The 19,812-nt window shown below is 36.1% G+C and overlaps 1 protein-coding gene and 1 long non-coding RNA gene across 2 annotated transcripts; one reads left to right on the top strand and one right to left on the bottom strand.

The window, feature by feature from the left end:
• Positions 1–358: 358 nt before the first annotated feature.
• Positions 359–17,923, bottom strand: SPACA1 (sperm acrosome associated 1). Its single transcript, XM_049652915.1, has 7 exons — positions 17,609–17,923; positions 11,867–11,923; positions 8,168–8,269; positions 7,154–7,260; positions 6,375–6,510; positions 1,135–1,255; positions 359–606 (listed from the first exon to the last, which is right to left on the bottom strand). The coding sequence occupies exons 1-7, from the start codon at positions 17,820–17,822 to the stop codon at positions 450–452; spliced, it is 894 nt and encodes a 297-aa protein (XP_049508872.1). The 5' UTR covers positions 17,823–17,923; the 3' UTR covers positions 359–449.
• A 131-nt stretch (positions 17,924–18,054) lies between these two features.
• Positions 18,055–19,488, top strand: LOC125937960 (uncharacterized). Its single transcript, XR_007462559.1, has 2 exons — positions 18,055–18,361; positions 19,142–19,488. It is a non-coding gene; the product is annotated as an uncharacterized LOC125937960 (long non-coding RNA).
• Positions 19,489–19,812: the final 324 nt, after the last annotated feature.

Here is a 19,812-nt window from a genome sequence, read left to right as displayed (position 1 = left end):
ATTACCTGAAATGGCAAGCGTTGAGAACAAATTAAAATAATTTAAAAAAAAATTTTTTTAACGTTTATTTTTGAGACAGAGAGAGACAGAGCATGAACGGGGGAGGGTCAGAGAGAGGGAGACACAGAATCCGAAACAGGCTCCAGGCTCTGAGCTGTCAGCACAGAGCCCGACACGGGGCTTGAACTCACAAACCGTGAGATCATGACCTGAGCCGAAGTCGGCCGCCTAACCAACTGAGCCACCCAGGCGCCCCCAAATTAAAATAATTTTTGATAACTTTACCATGAAGACACTGGTTACAATAGCCCCTTCTCATATTGCATTACCCTCAGACTGTGGGAAATCACTTGCAAAATTATTAAAGTATTTAACCATATATTTTATTTTTATAGTAATGAATCTGATATGCTCTAATCTCCTTTTGTTTCTTATATATCTTCCATATATCATTCATTCCATTCACTTAAAGCATCATCTTCAGTTCCAGGTATTTCTGTTGGTGATTGGTCAAGAGAAGTTGAATCTTTGTATCTCACTGAGCTCAGCTCAGACGGTATCTCAGTTGATGAGGATTTCTCCCCCCAGAAAGACTTGACTGCCCCCCTAGAGAAAAAAACAAAAACAAAAATCCCTTGTGAAATGAAAACCAAAACTAAATAGATCTATATAATTTGTTCTATATAGAAGTGCCTCCTTAGTCATGATTTATTTTTAGTTTGTGTTGTATCAATTACATGGTGATAGTAGATGAGTCCTTAGACTGTACCAGAGTGTAAAGTCAGGTAAGTATTAGAAATATTTTAAAAAATGAATTTAGTAGCTTATACTAACCAAGTTTGAGAGTTGTGGGAACTACAACTGGACAACACACATATACATTCAAAACACTTTTTTTAGCAATTACTATATAAAATTCTAAAAATTGCATTTCAAGCTCTTTTGTGGCTGGGAAGCAAGTCATGAGATTAGCCTGAACTGGAATAGTTGCAGGAGGTACAGAGGGTATTGGGCTGTTTCAAGATACATATGGGAGGCATTATGGACAGAGCTTTGGATTCATCAAACAAGAAGTGGGGACAGACAAGGAGGACATCAAGCAAGGGTGATGACTCAGCTGAGCCCTTTACCTACCAGTTTATAATTATGAATATCAGTACAAAGATCACAAATATACAGATAATAACTCCTATGGTCAGCACAAAAACTAGGACTGCATCAGTGTCTGGTCGGCTTGATCTTTTCATTTGCAATTCTAGAGAAAACACACACACCTGATGGTTATTACCACTGTATAAAAAAGGAGATACATATCTAAATGGAAACTTCATATCTAAAAAACAACTTTAGAAAAATACAGGAAGAATTAGTGGAAAGAAAGTTATTAGTAAGCTTGCTCATCACCTTTGAAATGTCCTTTTCTTTCTTTCTTTCTTTTTTAATATAACTTACTGTCAAATTGGCTAACATGTGTGTACAGTGTGCTCTTGGTTTTGGGGGTAGATTCCCGTGATTCATTGCTTACATACAACACCCAGTGCTCAACCCAACAAGTGCCCTCCTCAACGCCCATCACCCATTTTCCCCTCTACACCACCCCCATCCACCCTCAGTTTGTTTTCTGTATTTAAGAGTCTCTTATGCCTTGCCTCCCTCCCTCTCTGTTTGTAACTATTTCCTCCCTCCCTTCCCCCATGGTCTTCTGTTAAGTTTCTCAAGTTCCACTTATATATAAATGAAAATATAGGATATCTATCTTTCTCTGACTGACTTATTTCACTTAGCATAATACCCTCCAGTTCCAGCTATATTGCTGCAAATGGCAGGATTTCATTCTTTTTCATTGCCAAGTAGTATTCCATTGTATATATAAACCACATCTTCTTTATCCATTGATCAGTTGATGGACATGAAATGTTCTTTTCAAACATGCAGAAAAGTTGAAAGCATTTAACAGTGAACATCCTGTATTCCCACCACCTAGATACCATCAACATTTTACTATCCATCTGTCCATCCTTCTATAAATCCATTGATCCATCTTAATTTTTCAATGTATTTCAACGTAATTTGCTAATTTCTGCCAATTCCCCACAAAAGTCTTCAACATGCATATCATTAACTAGAGTTCAATACTTGTTTATAATTTTTCTTTTGAGGTAAAATTTACCACGAATTGCACAAAGATTTTAAATGTACATTTATTTTGGCAAATGCAAACACACATATATAATTCAAACCCTATGAAGACTCAGGCTATTGCTATACCCCAGAGACTCCCTTTAGCCCCTCCCAGTTAATCCCTGCCCCATCCTCCAGAGGCAACTACTGTCCTGATTTTCTTTTCCACTACAGATTAGTTCTGCCTGTTCTAGAACTTTATAGGAATGGAAACATACACTATATATTCCTTAGTGTAAGGCTTTTTTTACTCAGCCTGTTTTAGAGATTCACCTACACTGCTGCATGTATCAATAGTTTTTTTTTTTCTTTTTTATTGACGAGTAGTAGTCCAATTTGTCTATTCATTTTCCTACTGATGGACATTCAGGCTGTTACAGCTTTAGGCTATTACAAATAAACTGCTGCAAACATTTTTATTCAAGTCATCTGCAAATGTACATTTCTCTTGGATAAATACCTAAGAGTGGAAGTGCTGGGTCATAAAGTAGAGGTACACTTTATTTTTCCAAGAAACTGTAAGATCTTTGCCCAAACTGATTGTACCCAAACTGATTGATTTCTTTTAATGAGCTAAAGTTTTTAATTTTGATGAAGCCTAATTTATCAATCTTCCCTTTTATGGTGATTGTTTTCTGAGTCATATCTAAGAAACCCGTGCCTACTCCTGAATCATGCAGATATTTTCTTATGTTTCCTTTTTTAAGATTTATGGCTTTAGTGTTTACATTTAGGACTACGATATATCTCTAATTTTTAGAAATGTTGTAAGATAGGGCTAGAGGTTTATGTTTTTATACAAATATCCACAGACTACTTTTAAATTAGACATTCTCTCCCATATCTTTCTGCTCTTCTTGCAAATAAGTCTATTAAATAGACAAAGCCAGTCTACCGTATGTATTATAACATTGTTACGTTGTATATTGGTGAAAAGCCAATTTATATCAAATTTTACTTACCTTACCAATTATATAGTTTTCTTGTGGTTCTTCCCAGTTCATAAATCACAGAACCATAAAGAATTCGTGTGAAGAAAGACCAGAGAGATTACCAAATGCAACTACTGAACTACACAGATAAGTAAACCAATGTTCTGGGAGGTTTAATGATTTGTGCAAGCTGTTTATATCTTGTAATAGTTTAATTTTGGTAAGTACCACCCTATCAGTAATAGTTTCCTGTATGGGCAATTTCAGCTGCTTATTTGTCTGGATTTTCTTCCTACTCTTTAAACATGAAGGAGTACAATTTTTCACTTTTCTTCTAATGTCAGAGGTATAAACTCAATTAGTGATCTCACTAAATAGTTTCAAGTATGACAGAGAAATCACATCATATTGATATTCCAACATTGTTAGATTTTTAAAAATCTTTTTGTTTTTGATAATTTTAGATTTAGAGACGGCAGTGAGATTTTTTAAGCTCGAATGAAAGACACCTTTTAGTATTAAAACCTGAGAAGAAGAAACGGCAAAATTCCTTGCCATTTATTCACTACCCTGCAATACTAGCCTAGAGAGGATGGAGAGTGAAATTTCTATGGGAAGTATGCAGACATTAGCAAATTATGTTGAAATGCATTGAAAAAATAATATGGATCAATGGATTTATAGAAGGATGGATAGATCAATAGTAAAATGCTGATGGTAGTATCTAGATACTTCATTTCAACAGTAGTCTTCTTGCATGGATTATTTTTATATCTTGATTACTTTTATACCTAAAAAAAAGGGGGGGCTGTGTTTCCTATTGAAATTTTTTAATGAAAATAGGTGAATTTCGATGTTCTAACTTCTTAGAGAAACTAAGCTTATGCCTGCATTCGTTTTCTAGGGTACCACAAACTGGGTGACTTAAAAACAGAAATTTATTGTCTCAAAGTTCTAGAGGCTAAACGTCTGAATGCAAGGTGTTGGTAAGGCCTTGCTCCCTCCAAAGTCTCTGGGGGCAGATCCTTCCTTTCTTCTTCCTGCTTCTGGTGGCCCCAGATGTTCCCTGACTTGTGGCAACATAACCCTAATCTCTGCCTCTGCTTTCACATGGCTGTCTTCTCCCTGTGTGTCTTTGTGTCTTCACATGACATTCTCATCCTTCTCATTCTGTATTTGTGTCCAAATTTCCCTCTTCTTATAAGGATACCAGTCATAGTGAATTAAAGGCCCACTCCATTCTAGTATGTATGACCTTATGTTAACTGAACAAATTACATCTGCAATGATCCTATTTCCAAATACAGTCACATTCTGCGGTTCTGGGAGTTAGGACTTAAGAAAGGAAACACAATTCAATCCATAACAATGTCTGATTATAAAGACAACTGTTGTGGAAGTGAAAAATCTGATGTAAAGGGAATGGATGGGAAATTTTCATTAACTAAATCATATTTACCCTAACAATATTGCAATTGTGTACTTGTTTCAAGCCAGTGCCATATTGTGGTGACATTTATACATTTATAGACAAAATATTTGTTCAATGTCCAAATAGCCAAAAGGGTCTATCGCAGTGGTGTTCCCAATTGTCAAAAGAAACTGATACCAAAGTGTTCTGAAAACATTTTGTCATTTAACCAGTGCATGTCCTGAGATGGCAGAGCTAACCCATCAGCCCTGGACTACTTGCTACAAGAGAGAAGTCAACTTTGTCTCATTTAAGGGCTAACATTTTGGGGTCTGTGTTCTAGCCCTTAGCTTACACAATATCAAATGCATATTGACTTCTAATCATAGGAAGAGGTATGGTCTTAACAAGGATTAGGCTGTAGGGACAAAAAGAGAGAATGGCCCCCAAACCATAAATACCCTGAACTAGTTAGTACTTACTGAGATATGTTTTAGTTTGATGAGGTTTGGCCCTTTCTTGCCTTTTTTTAGTTCTTTATTGAAATTATCCTTTTAATAACACTTGATATCTCAACTGAAGAGTAAGATTATTAGCTTTCACCATAAATGTTTTTTTAAAGACACTAAACACATCAAAAAAAGTTATAGTTTATTTTTAAAAGTCATCTCCAAAATATTTTAGCTTTTTTCCATTTTGATAAACGGTGTTATGCTATCTCTACAGTGTATGGTATCTCTAAACTACAGCAAAAATTCTTTACATGGGATTGAGAAATAGCTTCAAGAAATCCATGAACTCTCTTAAAATAACAGGTAGCTCTTGGCATGTTTGTTTATGTGGGCATTTTTCTGGGAAAAGCCTCTTGAATCTTGATTGGATTCTCAAAAGACCTTGTGACCAAGCCCCCTCATACCGTCAATAACAATGACAACAATGGTAAAACTAGTTAAGAACAACTGAACAAAAGAAAATAATTAGATATATTAGACATTGTAGTCTAAACTGGAAGGATACGCCCATGGATTAATTTTGCAAGAGAAGTACAGTTTCTAACATTTAAAGTTATGTTCAGGACAAGATTTGCCTTTTGTGACAAAAACTGAGGACTACGTTATTGTTTCATCAAAAAAATAATTTCTTCAAATGAATAATTTTTAAAAAGCCATGTTTTGACATAACGTTTCTTAATTTTATTTATTTTACTGTGCCAAAATTGTTGTGTATCCGTGAGAATTCTATGTATGCACTTTCACTTTTGTGATAGAAGTAAAATAATATAATTCAAGTTAGAGGACTGTTCTTTGGAAACACTTCAGGAATGCACCAGTTTCTCAAAGTGAAACACATCTGACTCTACTTTGTGAAAAAGAAATTAAGCACCACTGGGGTCCCTGGGTGGCTCAGTCGGTTAAGCTTCAGCTCAGGTCATGATCTTGCAGTTCGTGGGTTCAAGCCCCGAGTCAGGCTCTGTACTGACAACTCAGCCTGGAGCCTTCTTTGGATTCTGTGTGTCTGTCTCTCTCTGCCCTTCCCCTGCTCGTGCTCTGCCTATCTCTCTCTCAAAAATAAATAAATAGTAAAAAAAAATTCTTTTTAAAGAAATTTAGCATCACCTTGTAGAAAGTCTAAATGATAAAAACCAGTGATTTACAAAATGTTGTCTCTGGACCAGCAGCACCTGGGAACTTGTTAGAAATGCAAACTATTCTGCCAGCCCCACCCAAGATCTACTGAATCAGAAGCCCTGGGGGTAGGGTTATCAATCTGTGTTGCAAGGTGTCCTCCAGATGATTTTGATGCTTTTTAAAATTTGATATAAGCAAACAAAAACATTACTGGGCACTTACCACTTGTTGTATAGACTGTGAATTTAATAGATGCTACTATTTCATTATTATCCAAGGTGGCACACTCGAAAACCAAGGGGCGAACTTGCCTGCGTACTTCCAGGATTGCTGAATCATTTGCAAGGATAACAGGTTGCTATTTAAAAAGGAAAAAAAAAGTCCTAATATTCTTTATGTGGACTTAAGATCAGGAAACAATTTACTCCTCATAACAAAAGAGTAGTCATTGTCTTTCAGTCTAGGACAGTAATTAATTATACACATGGATTTTAGAGTCAGGCAATCCAGACAATCAAGTACCAACCTTACCATTTCCTGCCTATGTGACCCAGGACAAGTTTCCCACTGCTTCTCAGTTATTTATCTGCAAAATGGGTGTAATGATAAGGATTACCTCATAGATTGTTATGTGGGTTAAAAGAAATTGTAGCACTTGGTGTATGTCTGACACTTAATAAGCCCTCAATTAATGTTAGCTACTATTATCCTGATACAACTCCTAGGCAAACAAATGAAAAATTTGCTTCCAAAATAGAAAACTTTATATAAAATGGATGTTTTTAAGTTCTGATAATAGCTGACCCCAAGACATATATAAAGACTTAGCCCCAATTAATAATGAAAAATTTTAAATTTCAGTAATAACAAAGTTGTAAGATTTTTAACTTCATTTTTGCAAACTGTTTCTAAAGAGAGAGTTTTCTGATAGCCATCAAGCACTGGGACACAAATTTTATCACTCACTAGAAAGCACCACATTACATACATTCATGACTTACTTGCTCTGGCCTTAGAAGTTTCCAAATATATTTGAAACGATTTACAGGAGATATATGAGTACAGGCCATTCTAACACTGTCAAGACTTTCTGAAATTGGTCTACCCCCTAAAAACAAGGAAAATTAAATACATATATACCATTGGGCATTATAAATTGCTTTATACAAAGGCTACTTTTATCAACTTTTTTTTTTTTTTTTTTTTTTTTTGGGACAGAGAGAGACAGAGCATGAACGGGGGAGGGGCAGAGAGAGAGGGAGACACAGAATCGGAAACAGGCTCCAGGCTCCGAGCCATCAGCCCAGCAAAGGCTACTTTTAAAAGCCACTACATAAATTATAAAATCAATTTTTTAAAATCAATTATATACTGGACGTTATCAAAATTATTATTGAGAGTTTGAGTGTAGAAGAGCAGAAGGAATAATGGATGCAAAGTAAAGTCATTAAAAGAAGCAGGTGGGAGACACCATAGCTGTCTGTTCCTTCTGCAGAATATATAGCAAAGGCAACCAATTTAGTGATCTATTAGATTAAACTTTGAGATCTGCTAGTGGCTTTCCATTTATTGGTTAGGGATTCCATTTATTGATTAGGATTACCACTAGAGGTAATGAACTCTCAAAGTAGTGTAATTTGATATAGAACAGACCTCAAAGTTCTCAGTTTAAAGTCTGCCTATCTATTGATAATCATGCCAATCACTTGTCAAGACCAAAGTGTCAAAAGTATTTCACTATAGCACAGCCTTGATCACAGGCCCTGAGTATAATAAGGTTCTAGTGTATTACAGAGAATATACGGTAAATTTTAGACATAACTGAAAAAATGTAAAGCAAAAATGGAAAGGTACTCAGAGCTATTACTGTCTAGAGAACTGGAATTTTAAGTTTTATTAAGTTTCCTTTCAGTATTGATCAGCTCCTTCCACTCATGGCAGCCTGAGGTTAAGGCTATTTCCCCACAGTAAACTTTTCCCTTCTGTCTCCCCCCCCAACACAGAGTCCAACTCACAGCCACAATCTACTGGTCCACGGCATTCTTCCACCCGTACAATACACTTGGATTCACCTCCAGGGCATCCATTTGTTAGGATAACTTCTCTAATACCAACACCTTTGGTAAAAGAAACCAGCAAGTGTTAAGAAAAATTCATTCCAGTTTCTTTTCTTTTTCCACCTAGGCTTTTTTTTTTTTTTTTTTTTTGAGACTTCTAATTTCAGAAGTTAAATTCCTAACTTCAGGGAGGTAATGCTTAGAATTATTTTATGCCCCTCATTTTGAATTATTTCATAAAACAGCATTTCCCAAAGTGAGTTACATGAAACACTAGTTCCTCTGGTTGTTAGCATAAGAAAAGGGATTCCACAATTAGACATTTGAAAATGATACATTAAATAAAATTAAAGGGTCCTCTTTATTTACAGAATTTGGGGAGAACTTTGAATATGCTAAGGAAATTAATGTGCTATAGTGTATAAGCTTTCACTGATTGAAGAATTAAAATTTTTACATTTTAACATTTTTGAAATCAGAATTTACCTTTGAATTGACAACATGTGACAAATTGGCCGCATTTTTCCATTTTAGAGGTACATAAAATATGCTTCTTATTGCTGATAAAGTCTTAGATTTGATGAAATACAGTAGTACACAGGATCTCCCAAGCTCATCTGGCATGGAACTTTTAGAAGAGATTTTGGAACTCTAGAGAACATTCCCAAAATCACATTATATTTTTTCCTTTTTAAATGTTTATTTATTTGTTTTGAGAGGGGGGAAGGGGCAGAGAGGCCATGGGGGTGGGGGGAGCGGAGAGAATTCCAAGCAGGCTCCACATTGTCAGTGTAGAACCAGAGAGCTCTATCTCAAGAACTGTGAGATCATGACCTGAGCTGAAATCAAGAGTCAGACGCTTAATGAAATGGACCACCCAGGTGCCCTGCCAGAATCACATTTTAAAACACAAATGGTGCTTTTTAATATTTAGATTAGTAAAATCTAAATTAGATTTAGTAAAATCTAAATATTTAGATTAGTAAAATCTATATTAAATATAGGAGGAGAAACTATTAAATCTCAATTTCTAGTAAGATACTCTCTTTAGAATTACCACATTTTTTTACAACAAGAAATCAAGTCTTTACTAACAGATCTCAGATCTCCAGTGGGTTTGCCTTTCATTGCCAGAATTGAGGAACATGATAAATGCTCAATCAGTGACATGATAAACATGTTGTATGGATAAGTGACCTGTGATAAGACAGTGTAGTCACAGGCTAAGGAACAGTACATCTTGATTTCCTTGTCTACCAGATTCCCTCTTTCAGCCTCTAAAGATGTTAATCATAAAACCCATTCTCAAGGGCAAGTTGAAGTCAACTTACAACAGTGACAGATGACTTACAACAGTGCTTCTCAAACTTTAGAGTGCATGCAATCACCTGGAAATCTTATTAACATGCAAATTCTGATTCAGTAGGTCTGGAGTAGGTTCTGAGATTCTGCGTTTCTAACAAGCTCCCAGGAGATGCTGATGCAGCTAGTCTATGGACCAAACTTTGAGTAGCAAGGGAGAGGACTCTACATGAGATAAGGAGATGAAGATTGGGAGAGAAAAGATCTTTTTTTTAATTATGTTTTTATTTTAATTCCAGTGTAGTTAACATACAGTGTTATGTTAGTTTTGGGTATACAATATAGTGATTCAACAATTCTATGCATTACTCAGTGCTCATCATGATAAGTATACTCTTTGAGGAAAGATTTCTTTTGAGTAAAAGAGATGCCTGAGAATGGTTGCAGTATAGCTCTGCTTGAATTTATGAAAGGTACCTCACTAGATGCACAGCCTTATTCTGAACTGCATAAATATTTTCCAAGCAAATTTAATTAGGAATTTATTTAGCCAAATATAGTTCATTGCGATGATATGTGTAGGTGTGAGATTTTCTGTAAGTCCAAGTAAACCTAAAAATCTGCCTGGGTATTCCAGAAAAAGAAAATTTTTTGACTGCTAAAATATTGTTTTGGGAGTTCAATAGAATTATCACCAAAGCACTTTTTCCCCCTCTAAATAGTTCTGTTATAAACCAAAAAAGTTTGAAAATATTTTAAAATATTTTAGATGTGAAATATTACCTTTTATGGTTTATCTTTCTCCTTAGAATTTATCACCATCTGACATGTTACATGTTTGAATATTATTTTTCTCTTTGCCCCTACTAAAATATACACTCCTTGAAGGCAAGGAGTTTCCTCTGCTTTATTCTAGCACCTGTAACAATGCCTGGCACATAGTAGGCAAAATTCAAAAAATGATTTGATGAATGAGCAAATATATAATTTTTGAAACACATCTTTAAATAATAGAGTAATACACTATAAATTACTAGAATTGTCTTAAAAATAATTCTCTACCTGTGAAAATTTCTCAAGCAAGCAGCAAAATAAAGATATAAATTACAAATGAATATTCACAGGTTTATTACATGTATTCCTCTCATTTCTGACTCTGACCCAGTAAGAAGTTAAGGTAAAAAAAATAGTTTTAAAATTATCTTAAGAGGCAGAAGGTAGAACAGTGGTTGTCAGAGCTGGGGGAAGGGGAGAGAGCAGGGAGTTCGTGTTTAATGGGTATGGAGTTTTCATTTTGGGATGATGAAAAAATTCTGGAGATGGATGGTGGTAATCATTGTACAACAATATGAACATGTTTAAGATTACCAAGTCGTACCTTTAAAAATGATAAAAATAGTACATTTTATGTTAGGTTTATTTTGTGACAATTAAAATATATTATCTTAAATATAAATAATTCAGGTGTAGTTTAAAAAGCAATTCTGCTCTACATCTGCATGGATTGCTGTCTTCTTACCCTTTGGTTTTTGTCTTTCCCTCCCATCACTATCCTTTTTGCAAGACAGGTTCTAATTTAGAATAAACGGAATTTCATTGTGAGTTATCTATTGTCTTCTCAGCATGCTAGTCTGTCTATAGTGGTTCTCAAAGTGGTTGTTAAAAGATGGTCTTTTAACCAGCAGCATCAGCTTTATTTGTAAACTTGTTTAGAAATACAAATTCTTAGGCTCCTCCAAAGACCAAGTGAGTTAGGAACTCAGGGTAGGCCCAGCAGCCTGGGTTTTAACAAGCTCTGCAGGCACTTAGGGTGGACACTTAAGTTTGAGAAACACTGGTCTATTATAGCACATGTACCCTTAATCCCACCCCCATATGAGAGATATTATGTCCAATTTCTATTCATGGAATGATGGAAAAAAGTCATAGTTTGTGAATATTATCTTCCCCCCAAGCTAATACCTCTTTTCCCCAAGACATAACATATGTATTGGAGAAATGTAGAATTTATAATAGAGTATTACAAATACACAAATTTCTTGATAGATTTGCCACGCAGTGTGTGGGAAGACATCTGTGAGATGCATCGGAAGATCTTCATCTTCTGAACATCTGTGAGATAAACTTTTACTTAGTGAAGGCAGTTTAAGTGCCAAAAAAATATAGGGAGCCGGCTTAAAATAAGACTTAGGGGTTATGAACTGACAATATCTTACCTTTTGAGCTTTGTGTGCAAATTATAGTTTAAGAGATAAATAAGGGCACACAAATTACAAATAAAAATTGTCAACAGCTTTTACCATTCCTTCCCGCCAAATTATAATATTGTTGATTTATCTGCTCTATGCTACTTACCACATGTAACGGTGCACATCCCAAATTCTACTTCTTTGACTGCTGTATTATTTGAAACTAAATATAAAGTGCAAAGATACATTATTTAATCATGTAAAAACTTTTTAAAGTGAAAAACTACTTGAGGGTGAAGGATACAAGCATTCATGGGAAGCAGATAGTTTTTAACATTAATCAAAAAAAAGTTTTTTAACTTTTTAAATCAGAAAAGTAATGTCATTCCTAGTACATCTTCTATTATTGCTTAAATCAAAAGAAGCCTAAATCATGAAAGTAATGAATTAAATTAGGAAATACCTTGCAAAGAAGGTCTATATTTAAACTCTTACATAAATTAAAAATAATGTTTTTTCATCAACTTAATACATGGTGAGTTAAAGTTCTATAGGTCAGAAAAACAAAACAAAACAAAAGCCTACCAACTGTAAGGCCCGATTTTTTCTATTCTCTATTTTCCAAAAAAAAATTGTGAGTGCATCATTTCCATCCAAAAATAAGTCTTTATCCCAAATGTTCATTAAAATCTCTGTTATAGGTTGGTTCTATACATTCTTAAGTTAAGATGATAGATTATGCCCAAGAATTTATCCCAACACTTTATTTATCAGGATAATTTATGAATATACATGTGTTTGAGTAGTTAAATATTATTGCTTTCAAATCACATTTCTCTGTTTCTAATCTGGCATGATTTCCACCAGCCAATTCTTCACAGCAGATTAGAACTAATATCTCAATATAAAAAATATTACATGAGGGGTTAGAATTTTTTTTAAAGCATTGCATCCTAAATTAACAGTATTACATGGGAAAGTGCATTGGAATTGGGGTCCACATTGCTTCTTCTACCACTAATCATCTGAGTTTGATCAAATTACTTAAAACTCTGTCAGGCCTACTTAACTCTTCTGCAAAAATCTGAAAAGGAAAATCTATCTTATTTGATTATTGTAAGAATTAAATGAGATAACATATGTGAAAACATTCTGTAACTTATTTACTGCTGCAAACATGCTTAAGATAGCATAACTTCATTCACAGTCAGTGCACATCACAGTTTTTCCTATTTTGATTACTGTAAGACAATACATTCATAAACACTGTTATTCTATACTTACAAGCACCAAATATACTGAATAATAGTATGCTGTTGGTGTATACATGTTAAGTAAATTAATATTGACTTTGTTAAATTATTTGGCCTATCATGATCAATTTTGAAATGACATTTTTGCTTGAAATGCTTGGATACTTTCTGCTGGCACATTATGAGATATAAATTAAAAGACAAATCTTGAACATAGAAAACATAGTTAGGAGGATGAGTATTAGCTTTTAAATACAACTTCTTTTAAAAAACCATTAGAAAAAACTATTAATCAGCCCCACTATTCACTACCTATGCAACTTTGGGAAAGTTACTTAAGATCTCCTAACTCCAGAAAAAGACTGGATTTAATCAGATGATCTCTAAAGTCCCTTTTGGCTTTGATTGCCCATTAGGTCATTCAATGACTTTCTTTTTATTTTATTTTTTGAGAAAGAGAGAATGAGTGTGGGTGGGGCAGAGGGGACAGAGGGAGAGAGAGAGGGAGAGAGAGAGAGAGAGAGAGAGAGAGAGAGAGAAGAGAGAGAACCTTAATCAGACTCCACACTCAGCATGGAGCCCAACCCCATGACCCTGGGATCATGACCTGAGCTGAAATCAAGAGTCAGATGCTCAATTGACTGAGCCACCCAGGAACACCTCAATATCAGAGTTTTTTTTTTTTTTTAATTTTTTTAAAGTTTATTCATTTTTGAGAGAGAGAGAAAGAGAGAATGAGCAAGCATGAGCAGGGGAGGGGCAGAGAGAGAGAGAGGGAGATACAGAATCCAAAGTAGGCTCCAGGCTCTGAGCTGTCAGCATGGAGCCCAATGTGGGGCTTGAACTCACAAACTACGAGATCATGACCTGAGCCAAAGTTGGACGCTTAACCAACTGAGCCACCCAGGTGCCCCCAACTTTCATTTTTGATGGGAATCCTATACTGGTGAGTCACAGAAATTACATGTACCTGGACTTCAGTGTGATATTTGTCAAAATTTCCTGTTATATATCTATGAGTAAAAAGGAAAAATACAGTCTGAATGTCAGTAAACTTTTTATGTGTAACTTGCTAAACAGTAATATCCACTGATGCTAAGTAATTGCTTGGTGCCAATTTGTAAGGAATGATGTGTCACAGGACTCTGTCCTGTTTAATATTTTTATTACTGACTTGGAAAATATTGGTATCCTGCTGACTGAATCCAGAGATTCTGAAAAACTAGAAAGGATAGCAAATATGTTTGAAAATAAATCTAGCTCTAAAAATGACAGGTTGGAATACCAGGCAAGTCTAACAAAATGAAACCTTAAGAGAAATAAAAGTCTTACATATAGAGCCGAAAGCTAACTGTCCCCAAAATACTAATAGGCTGTCTTAACTTGATAGAAGAACAGGTGAAAATGAGTAGAAATTTCAATAGTAACTTCAATAGGAGTCAAGAATGTGATGAGTCTTCCTTAAAAATCTACTGGGTTTTAGACTTTACTAATAAAAGCCTGGCATCCACCATGATGTAGATAATGATCCTCATCTTTTTTGTTCTGGCAAATCCTGGAATGTTTTCTTCAATTCTCATCACACTTTAACTGTTGGTATATACCATCAGAATCCAATTTTAACTTTTGAGTTTCTTTTTTAAGAGTTTATATGTAAGGTTGATATTTCATAACTTTTATTCTTTCTTAGAGGTGTTCCAAAGAAAAAGAGAAAATACAGTTATATTTATATAGGATAAAACTTATTTTATAGAATGAAACTCATTCTATTTTGCAATTATTTTTTTTATTTTGCAATTATTATGTAGGTCTGTTCTTGGTTCTTTTATGAATGTAAGCTTATAGGTATAGGATAACTATAAATCTAAGGGTTTAGGCATAGGTATACCATTATGTTTATAAAAGGTATAAAAGGTATGGGGGGCATAAGGGGTATGAGTATAAATCTAACATAATATCTTAGTAATTTTTCCTATATTTTTAAACATTTTGTTATTTCGTCATCTGTAATGATTGATTTCATTATTACTTATTGATCATTCCTAGCTGTGTTTTTTTTTTTTTAAAGACTAAGACAACAAAATGGAAGAGTGGTTGGAATTGCCTAGAAAGATGATGTGGCTGTAAAATAAATCATAACCATTATATCATCCTTTGTTTTATTTCTTTGTCCAAAAAATTGCATCATCTTTCAGAAAGATATAAAAGAACTCTAGATGCACCTTTCTTCTATCCATTTTCACCTTTCATTGAATATAGTTGAGGTTTTTGAATTTTGTTTTTTGGTTTTTGGTCCATAAAAGGAGAAGAAAATTGACAGAGAGAAACATTTCACAATTGTTGGATGAATCGGAAGATGAACATAGAGATAGAGAGCAGCACCTTAAATGCTAAGGATGATGGTGAAATTGATTGCATAAGCAAAAGGAGAGATAACTTAAATATCCTAGATGAATTTTCTATAACTCAAGAGTCAATGGATTAATGAGTATTACATTTCTAAATTTCATCTAAAGATGAAAAGGATATATAGTATTTTCATTCAGTTAGTCTTTCAACAGGAAAGACTTGATCCTGAAATGTTTTGTGAAAATAAACTGGACCATACTATTTTGCTAAAAGGATATGGACAATATTCTTTTCTTTTCAAAGCTCCTTATACCCCAAAATTTACTTGATAAGGTTTGTAAATGGACAGATCATGATGGCAGGTATGTATACAAAGGTAACTAAGAGAAAATAGATGATGTAGAAATGAATAAAATTCATTGGGTCAATCATTTAATTGGTATTTATAAATCTAAAATGAAAATATTTTGCAATTAGGGAGCAAAGGACATGGCGGTCTTTTCATCAACAAAATATGTGGCTTCATAGTTTTCAAAAGTATTGTGTTTTGACAATGCAAGTGCAAAAAGAACCAAAGGAATAAACTAGAATCTATTAGAGATGTACTTGAAATCTGGAATCAGTATTTATAAGATGGATACATTCCAGATTCATACATAACAGTTAATGAGCATTTAGTTGCATTCAAAGTGCCTTGCCCATCTAGGGTATATACATCTTCAAAACCAGGAAATATGGAATAAAAATTTGTAGTTTTCCATATTTACATTCTTATTAAAATTTCATTTAAGTTGCTTAGTTGCTTCATTAACCCTTTATTCTTGTAAATTACTTGTAAAATGCTTTAGAATCTAAAAAAAAGTGAACTGGATAGCAAATAGTGATGACTGCTTTTACTGGTCCATGGAGGGTTGAGGGGCTTTGTCAAATTTTAATAATGGCTCTAGAAAATTTCCAATCTTAGACACTTCCAATTAGTTATGGTTCTGGATTCTCACTCTTCCCAGGAAAAAACAACTACGCATGAAATTGTACATATAAAATTCCAAAAGGTAGACCCCCTAAAGTTCACAGATGACAAAACTGAGACAGTGAGAGAATAAATACCTTGCCTACATTTGAATTTGTATCTAAGACATTATAACTTCATTGTCTGGATTTAGCCTAAACTCTATTTAGCACATTACAGGTAGAACTATCCCTTGAACAGTTTAATACTAAAATTGTTAATTATTTTTAAAACTAGAGTGAAGCAACAGCGATTCTGCCTTAAAACATGTTTTCTCGCCTAGTCTCTTTCACACTTCCAAAGTCAAGGACCTCGCCAAACTCCCTGTAATGTTATCAAGGCAATACAAACCTACATCTCACCATTAACCTCAGATAGTCAATTTCTTTCTGTCGCTGAGGGTCACTATGTCATCAGGAAATAAAAGAAAGGCTAATAAATACAGCACCTATTCTGTATGTCTAGGAGATGTGAGACTGCCAAGGAAATTAAAAGAATCTCAGCCAGGTCATTTATGGGGTAAGGGAATCAGTCTCCTTGAGCTGCAAATCTGCAACTGGTTTTCTACCAACCAGAATGTGTTACTAACCAATAAAACATATTTAATGGCTTGTCAAGTTTTATTGCTTAATGACCCAGCAGAATAAGGCAAATTTACGAAACAAGCACAGACTCATTCCCCCTTGGCTAACAGGTATTATCCAACAAAACCACTAGTTGGATCCTTAATAGATGTTTCCTACTACTACCATTCCATTGTGGATAGAAGTGGAACGTACAAATATCATATCACCAGGCTACAGAGGTGCTAAAAGGTGGAGCTGCATGAAGCTGGCAAGGGGCTTCTGGGCAGTTTTGTCAGCATTTTGGTCTAAGATGTGTCACAGAGAGGGGGATTCTTAATTCCAATGAGTTCCAACCTAAAGATCAAATGTGGAAAGTAGTACAACCTCAAAGTAATTTGGAACCTCAAAAAAATTAAAAAAAAATAAAATGGGAAAGACATAGAACTACAAGGAGTCAAAATAATTCCTGTTGGTGAGAGGCTACTTCCTACTCCTACTCCTTAACAACAACAACAACAACAACAAAGCACATATAACAATTTCTATAATGTGCTTGTTTTTCTTGGCACAGTCTCTTCAAGGCCAATAGGCATATGAAAAAAAGTATAAATTCAGGCTGTTTGCAATTGAGCTCTACAGATGCTAACAGGGATAATAATTCTCATTGTCCTCAGACAGAAAGCAGGGCTTTGCCTTCGGCTGATCCACGTTAAGGAGCCTCCCGCCCTCACCATCCTCCTCTGGCAGAGTTTGGGCCTCGCTCTCAGCCTCGGCCTCGTTCTCGGCCTCCTCCTCGCCCTCATTCTCGCCCTCGCCCTCGGGGGCCAAGCTGGGATCCTGGACGGCAGTGACGTTCGTCCCACACGCGGACCGGAGGCCCGCCAGGAGAAGCCAACCCACGGTCAGCAGCAGCCCGTTGGAGCAGCCCGCGCCCCCGGGGCTCATGGTTCTCGGCCCCGACGGCCGACCAAGACACAGTCGCAGCCGCCCGCTCCCGACAAGAGGTGCGTCGAAGAGAGGAGCCGCCAGACTCCGAAGCTCCGCGCCGCGCCAGGTAACTATTGAGGCGTCACGGCTCGTCACCGGCAAGCGGAACGCCTCCCGGGCTCCTAGCGCCCTTGGAACGCGCGCGAGGCCGCCTGTAGCGCCTCGCCCGGCACTTCCGACTGGGCTTAGGCCGCGCGGCTCGCTTTCCGGCGTTGCAGGTGCGCAGGCGGTGGCAGGAGCTGCGCTCATTTCCTCAGTTACTAAGCAACCCGCCAGCTTTTCCCTCTGGTCTTGCTTGCTCACCCTTGTCTCTTCTGAAACACGTTCGTCCTTCCTACGCTTACTCTTCTCCAAACCATATCCCTAGACCCACGAAGCACTCTTCATGTGACTTGGATCCAGATTCCTTGTACAGGATATCCTACTCAGCATGTATCAAGAAGGATTTGTCATAACCTCATTAAGTATGGTGCCGCAAACCAGATCCATATCTGCAGGTGAGGCTTGATCTGCAGAGGATATAGGACCCCCCTTCTTGGCTCTGAAATCTGTTGTTAACAATACACTGGAGTGTTGTTCAGTTTTTAAGATTTTGTGCTGTGCCATCAATTCCCCAATTCCCCGTAGGGCTTCTTTACGCTAGATTAGGCGGTAGGGGGAGAAAAAGGAAAAGGGGAGGGTGCGTCTGTTGCCAAGCTTCTTCTACCACGTTCAATATTTAGATAGATGATGTTTTTGTAACCAAATCTAGAACGTAACCTTTGTTCCTGTTAATTTCTGTCTTCTTGCTTTGGGCCTGTGTTTTAAGCCTCATTGAGATTTTTTTCAACTCTGAATCTGTCGTCTAACATATTAGATAGTTCTCCCAAGTTTGATTTGGAAAATATGTCTCTTTCAGATCAGTAACAAAAATGTTAAAAGGGGCAACAAGCTAAGAATAAAGCACTAAGAGGCCATTCTCTGACAATAATCCATTAATCCACACATTGATTTAACCCAAGAATCAATTACCAAAAAAGAAATCCCGCCTTTTTCTAAGGTTGAATCAGACTGGAAGCAAGAATCCATGGCATTGCCACTTGAATCAAAAAACCTTAGATATAAGTATAACTCCCCATTGCCCTCTTAATGGTATTCAGTGTCAATATGCCCAATTATATCATACAAATAAATGAAATCCCATTAAATTCCTTCCATGATGGTGTTGTAAGGGTTAAATTGTAGTGTAGGGCTAACCTGTAGCCTTGGGAAATAACAGCTTTGTTTTGACACTGTAGGTTAAGAGATAACAGCCTTGTCCTATCAATCAAGGGAACAAAAGTTCAAGAGAAATCAACTGGATTGGTGTTTGATTGGATCTGGCCAAGGGCATGTTGAGAACTTTGAAAAAGTGGGCCAGAGGCAGGGTCAAGGAGGTCAGCTGGTTGCGGCTTAACCGCAGAAGGTCTGAACTGTTTCCACCCCCATCTGGGAACTATTTCTTTGTTCCCAGGTGATGATAAGATGATGTGGTCGGCTATAAAACTCTGTACCCAGGATGTTCGAGGCCGCACTCTGGTCAAGTGTGTTGCTCCCGATCAGTCAGCCTTGTCTCTCATTGCAATAAACTTTGTTGTGACTGTCACTGGTGCCCATAGCATTCTGTTTCAGGAATCGTGTGGATGCAACAGTGTTAATTTCAACAAGTCTGCTTTAATTAATTTAGGCTTCTTTAAGAACAGAAACATAGACTTTGTAATCAAAAGTTTAGAAATCATGTAATACTCCAATCCCTTCATTTTTCAGTGAGGAGATTAAGAACTGGCTTTCTAGTAAATGCCTCACATAAGATCATCCCGCAAATTATTTGTAAAGCAGGCTCTCACAACCATATCTCCTGAATGCTCACTGGGTGCTTAGTGATTCATATAATTTAAAGTTAACAATGAAAAAGCATTCAGTGGGGTAA

Source organism: Panthera uncia (genome assembly GCF_023721935.1).
Source record: "Panthera uncia isolate 11264 chromosome B2 unlocalized genomic scaffold, Puncia_PCG_1.0 HiC_scaffold_24, whole genome shotgun sequence".
Taxonomy (NCBI): domain Eukaryota; kingdom Metazoa; phylum Chordata; class Mammalia; order Carnivora; family Felidae; genus Panthera; species Panthera uncia.
This window is presented reverse-complemented; position numbering and strand designations above follow the sequence as displayed.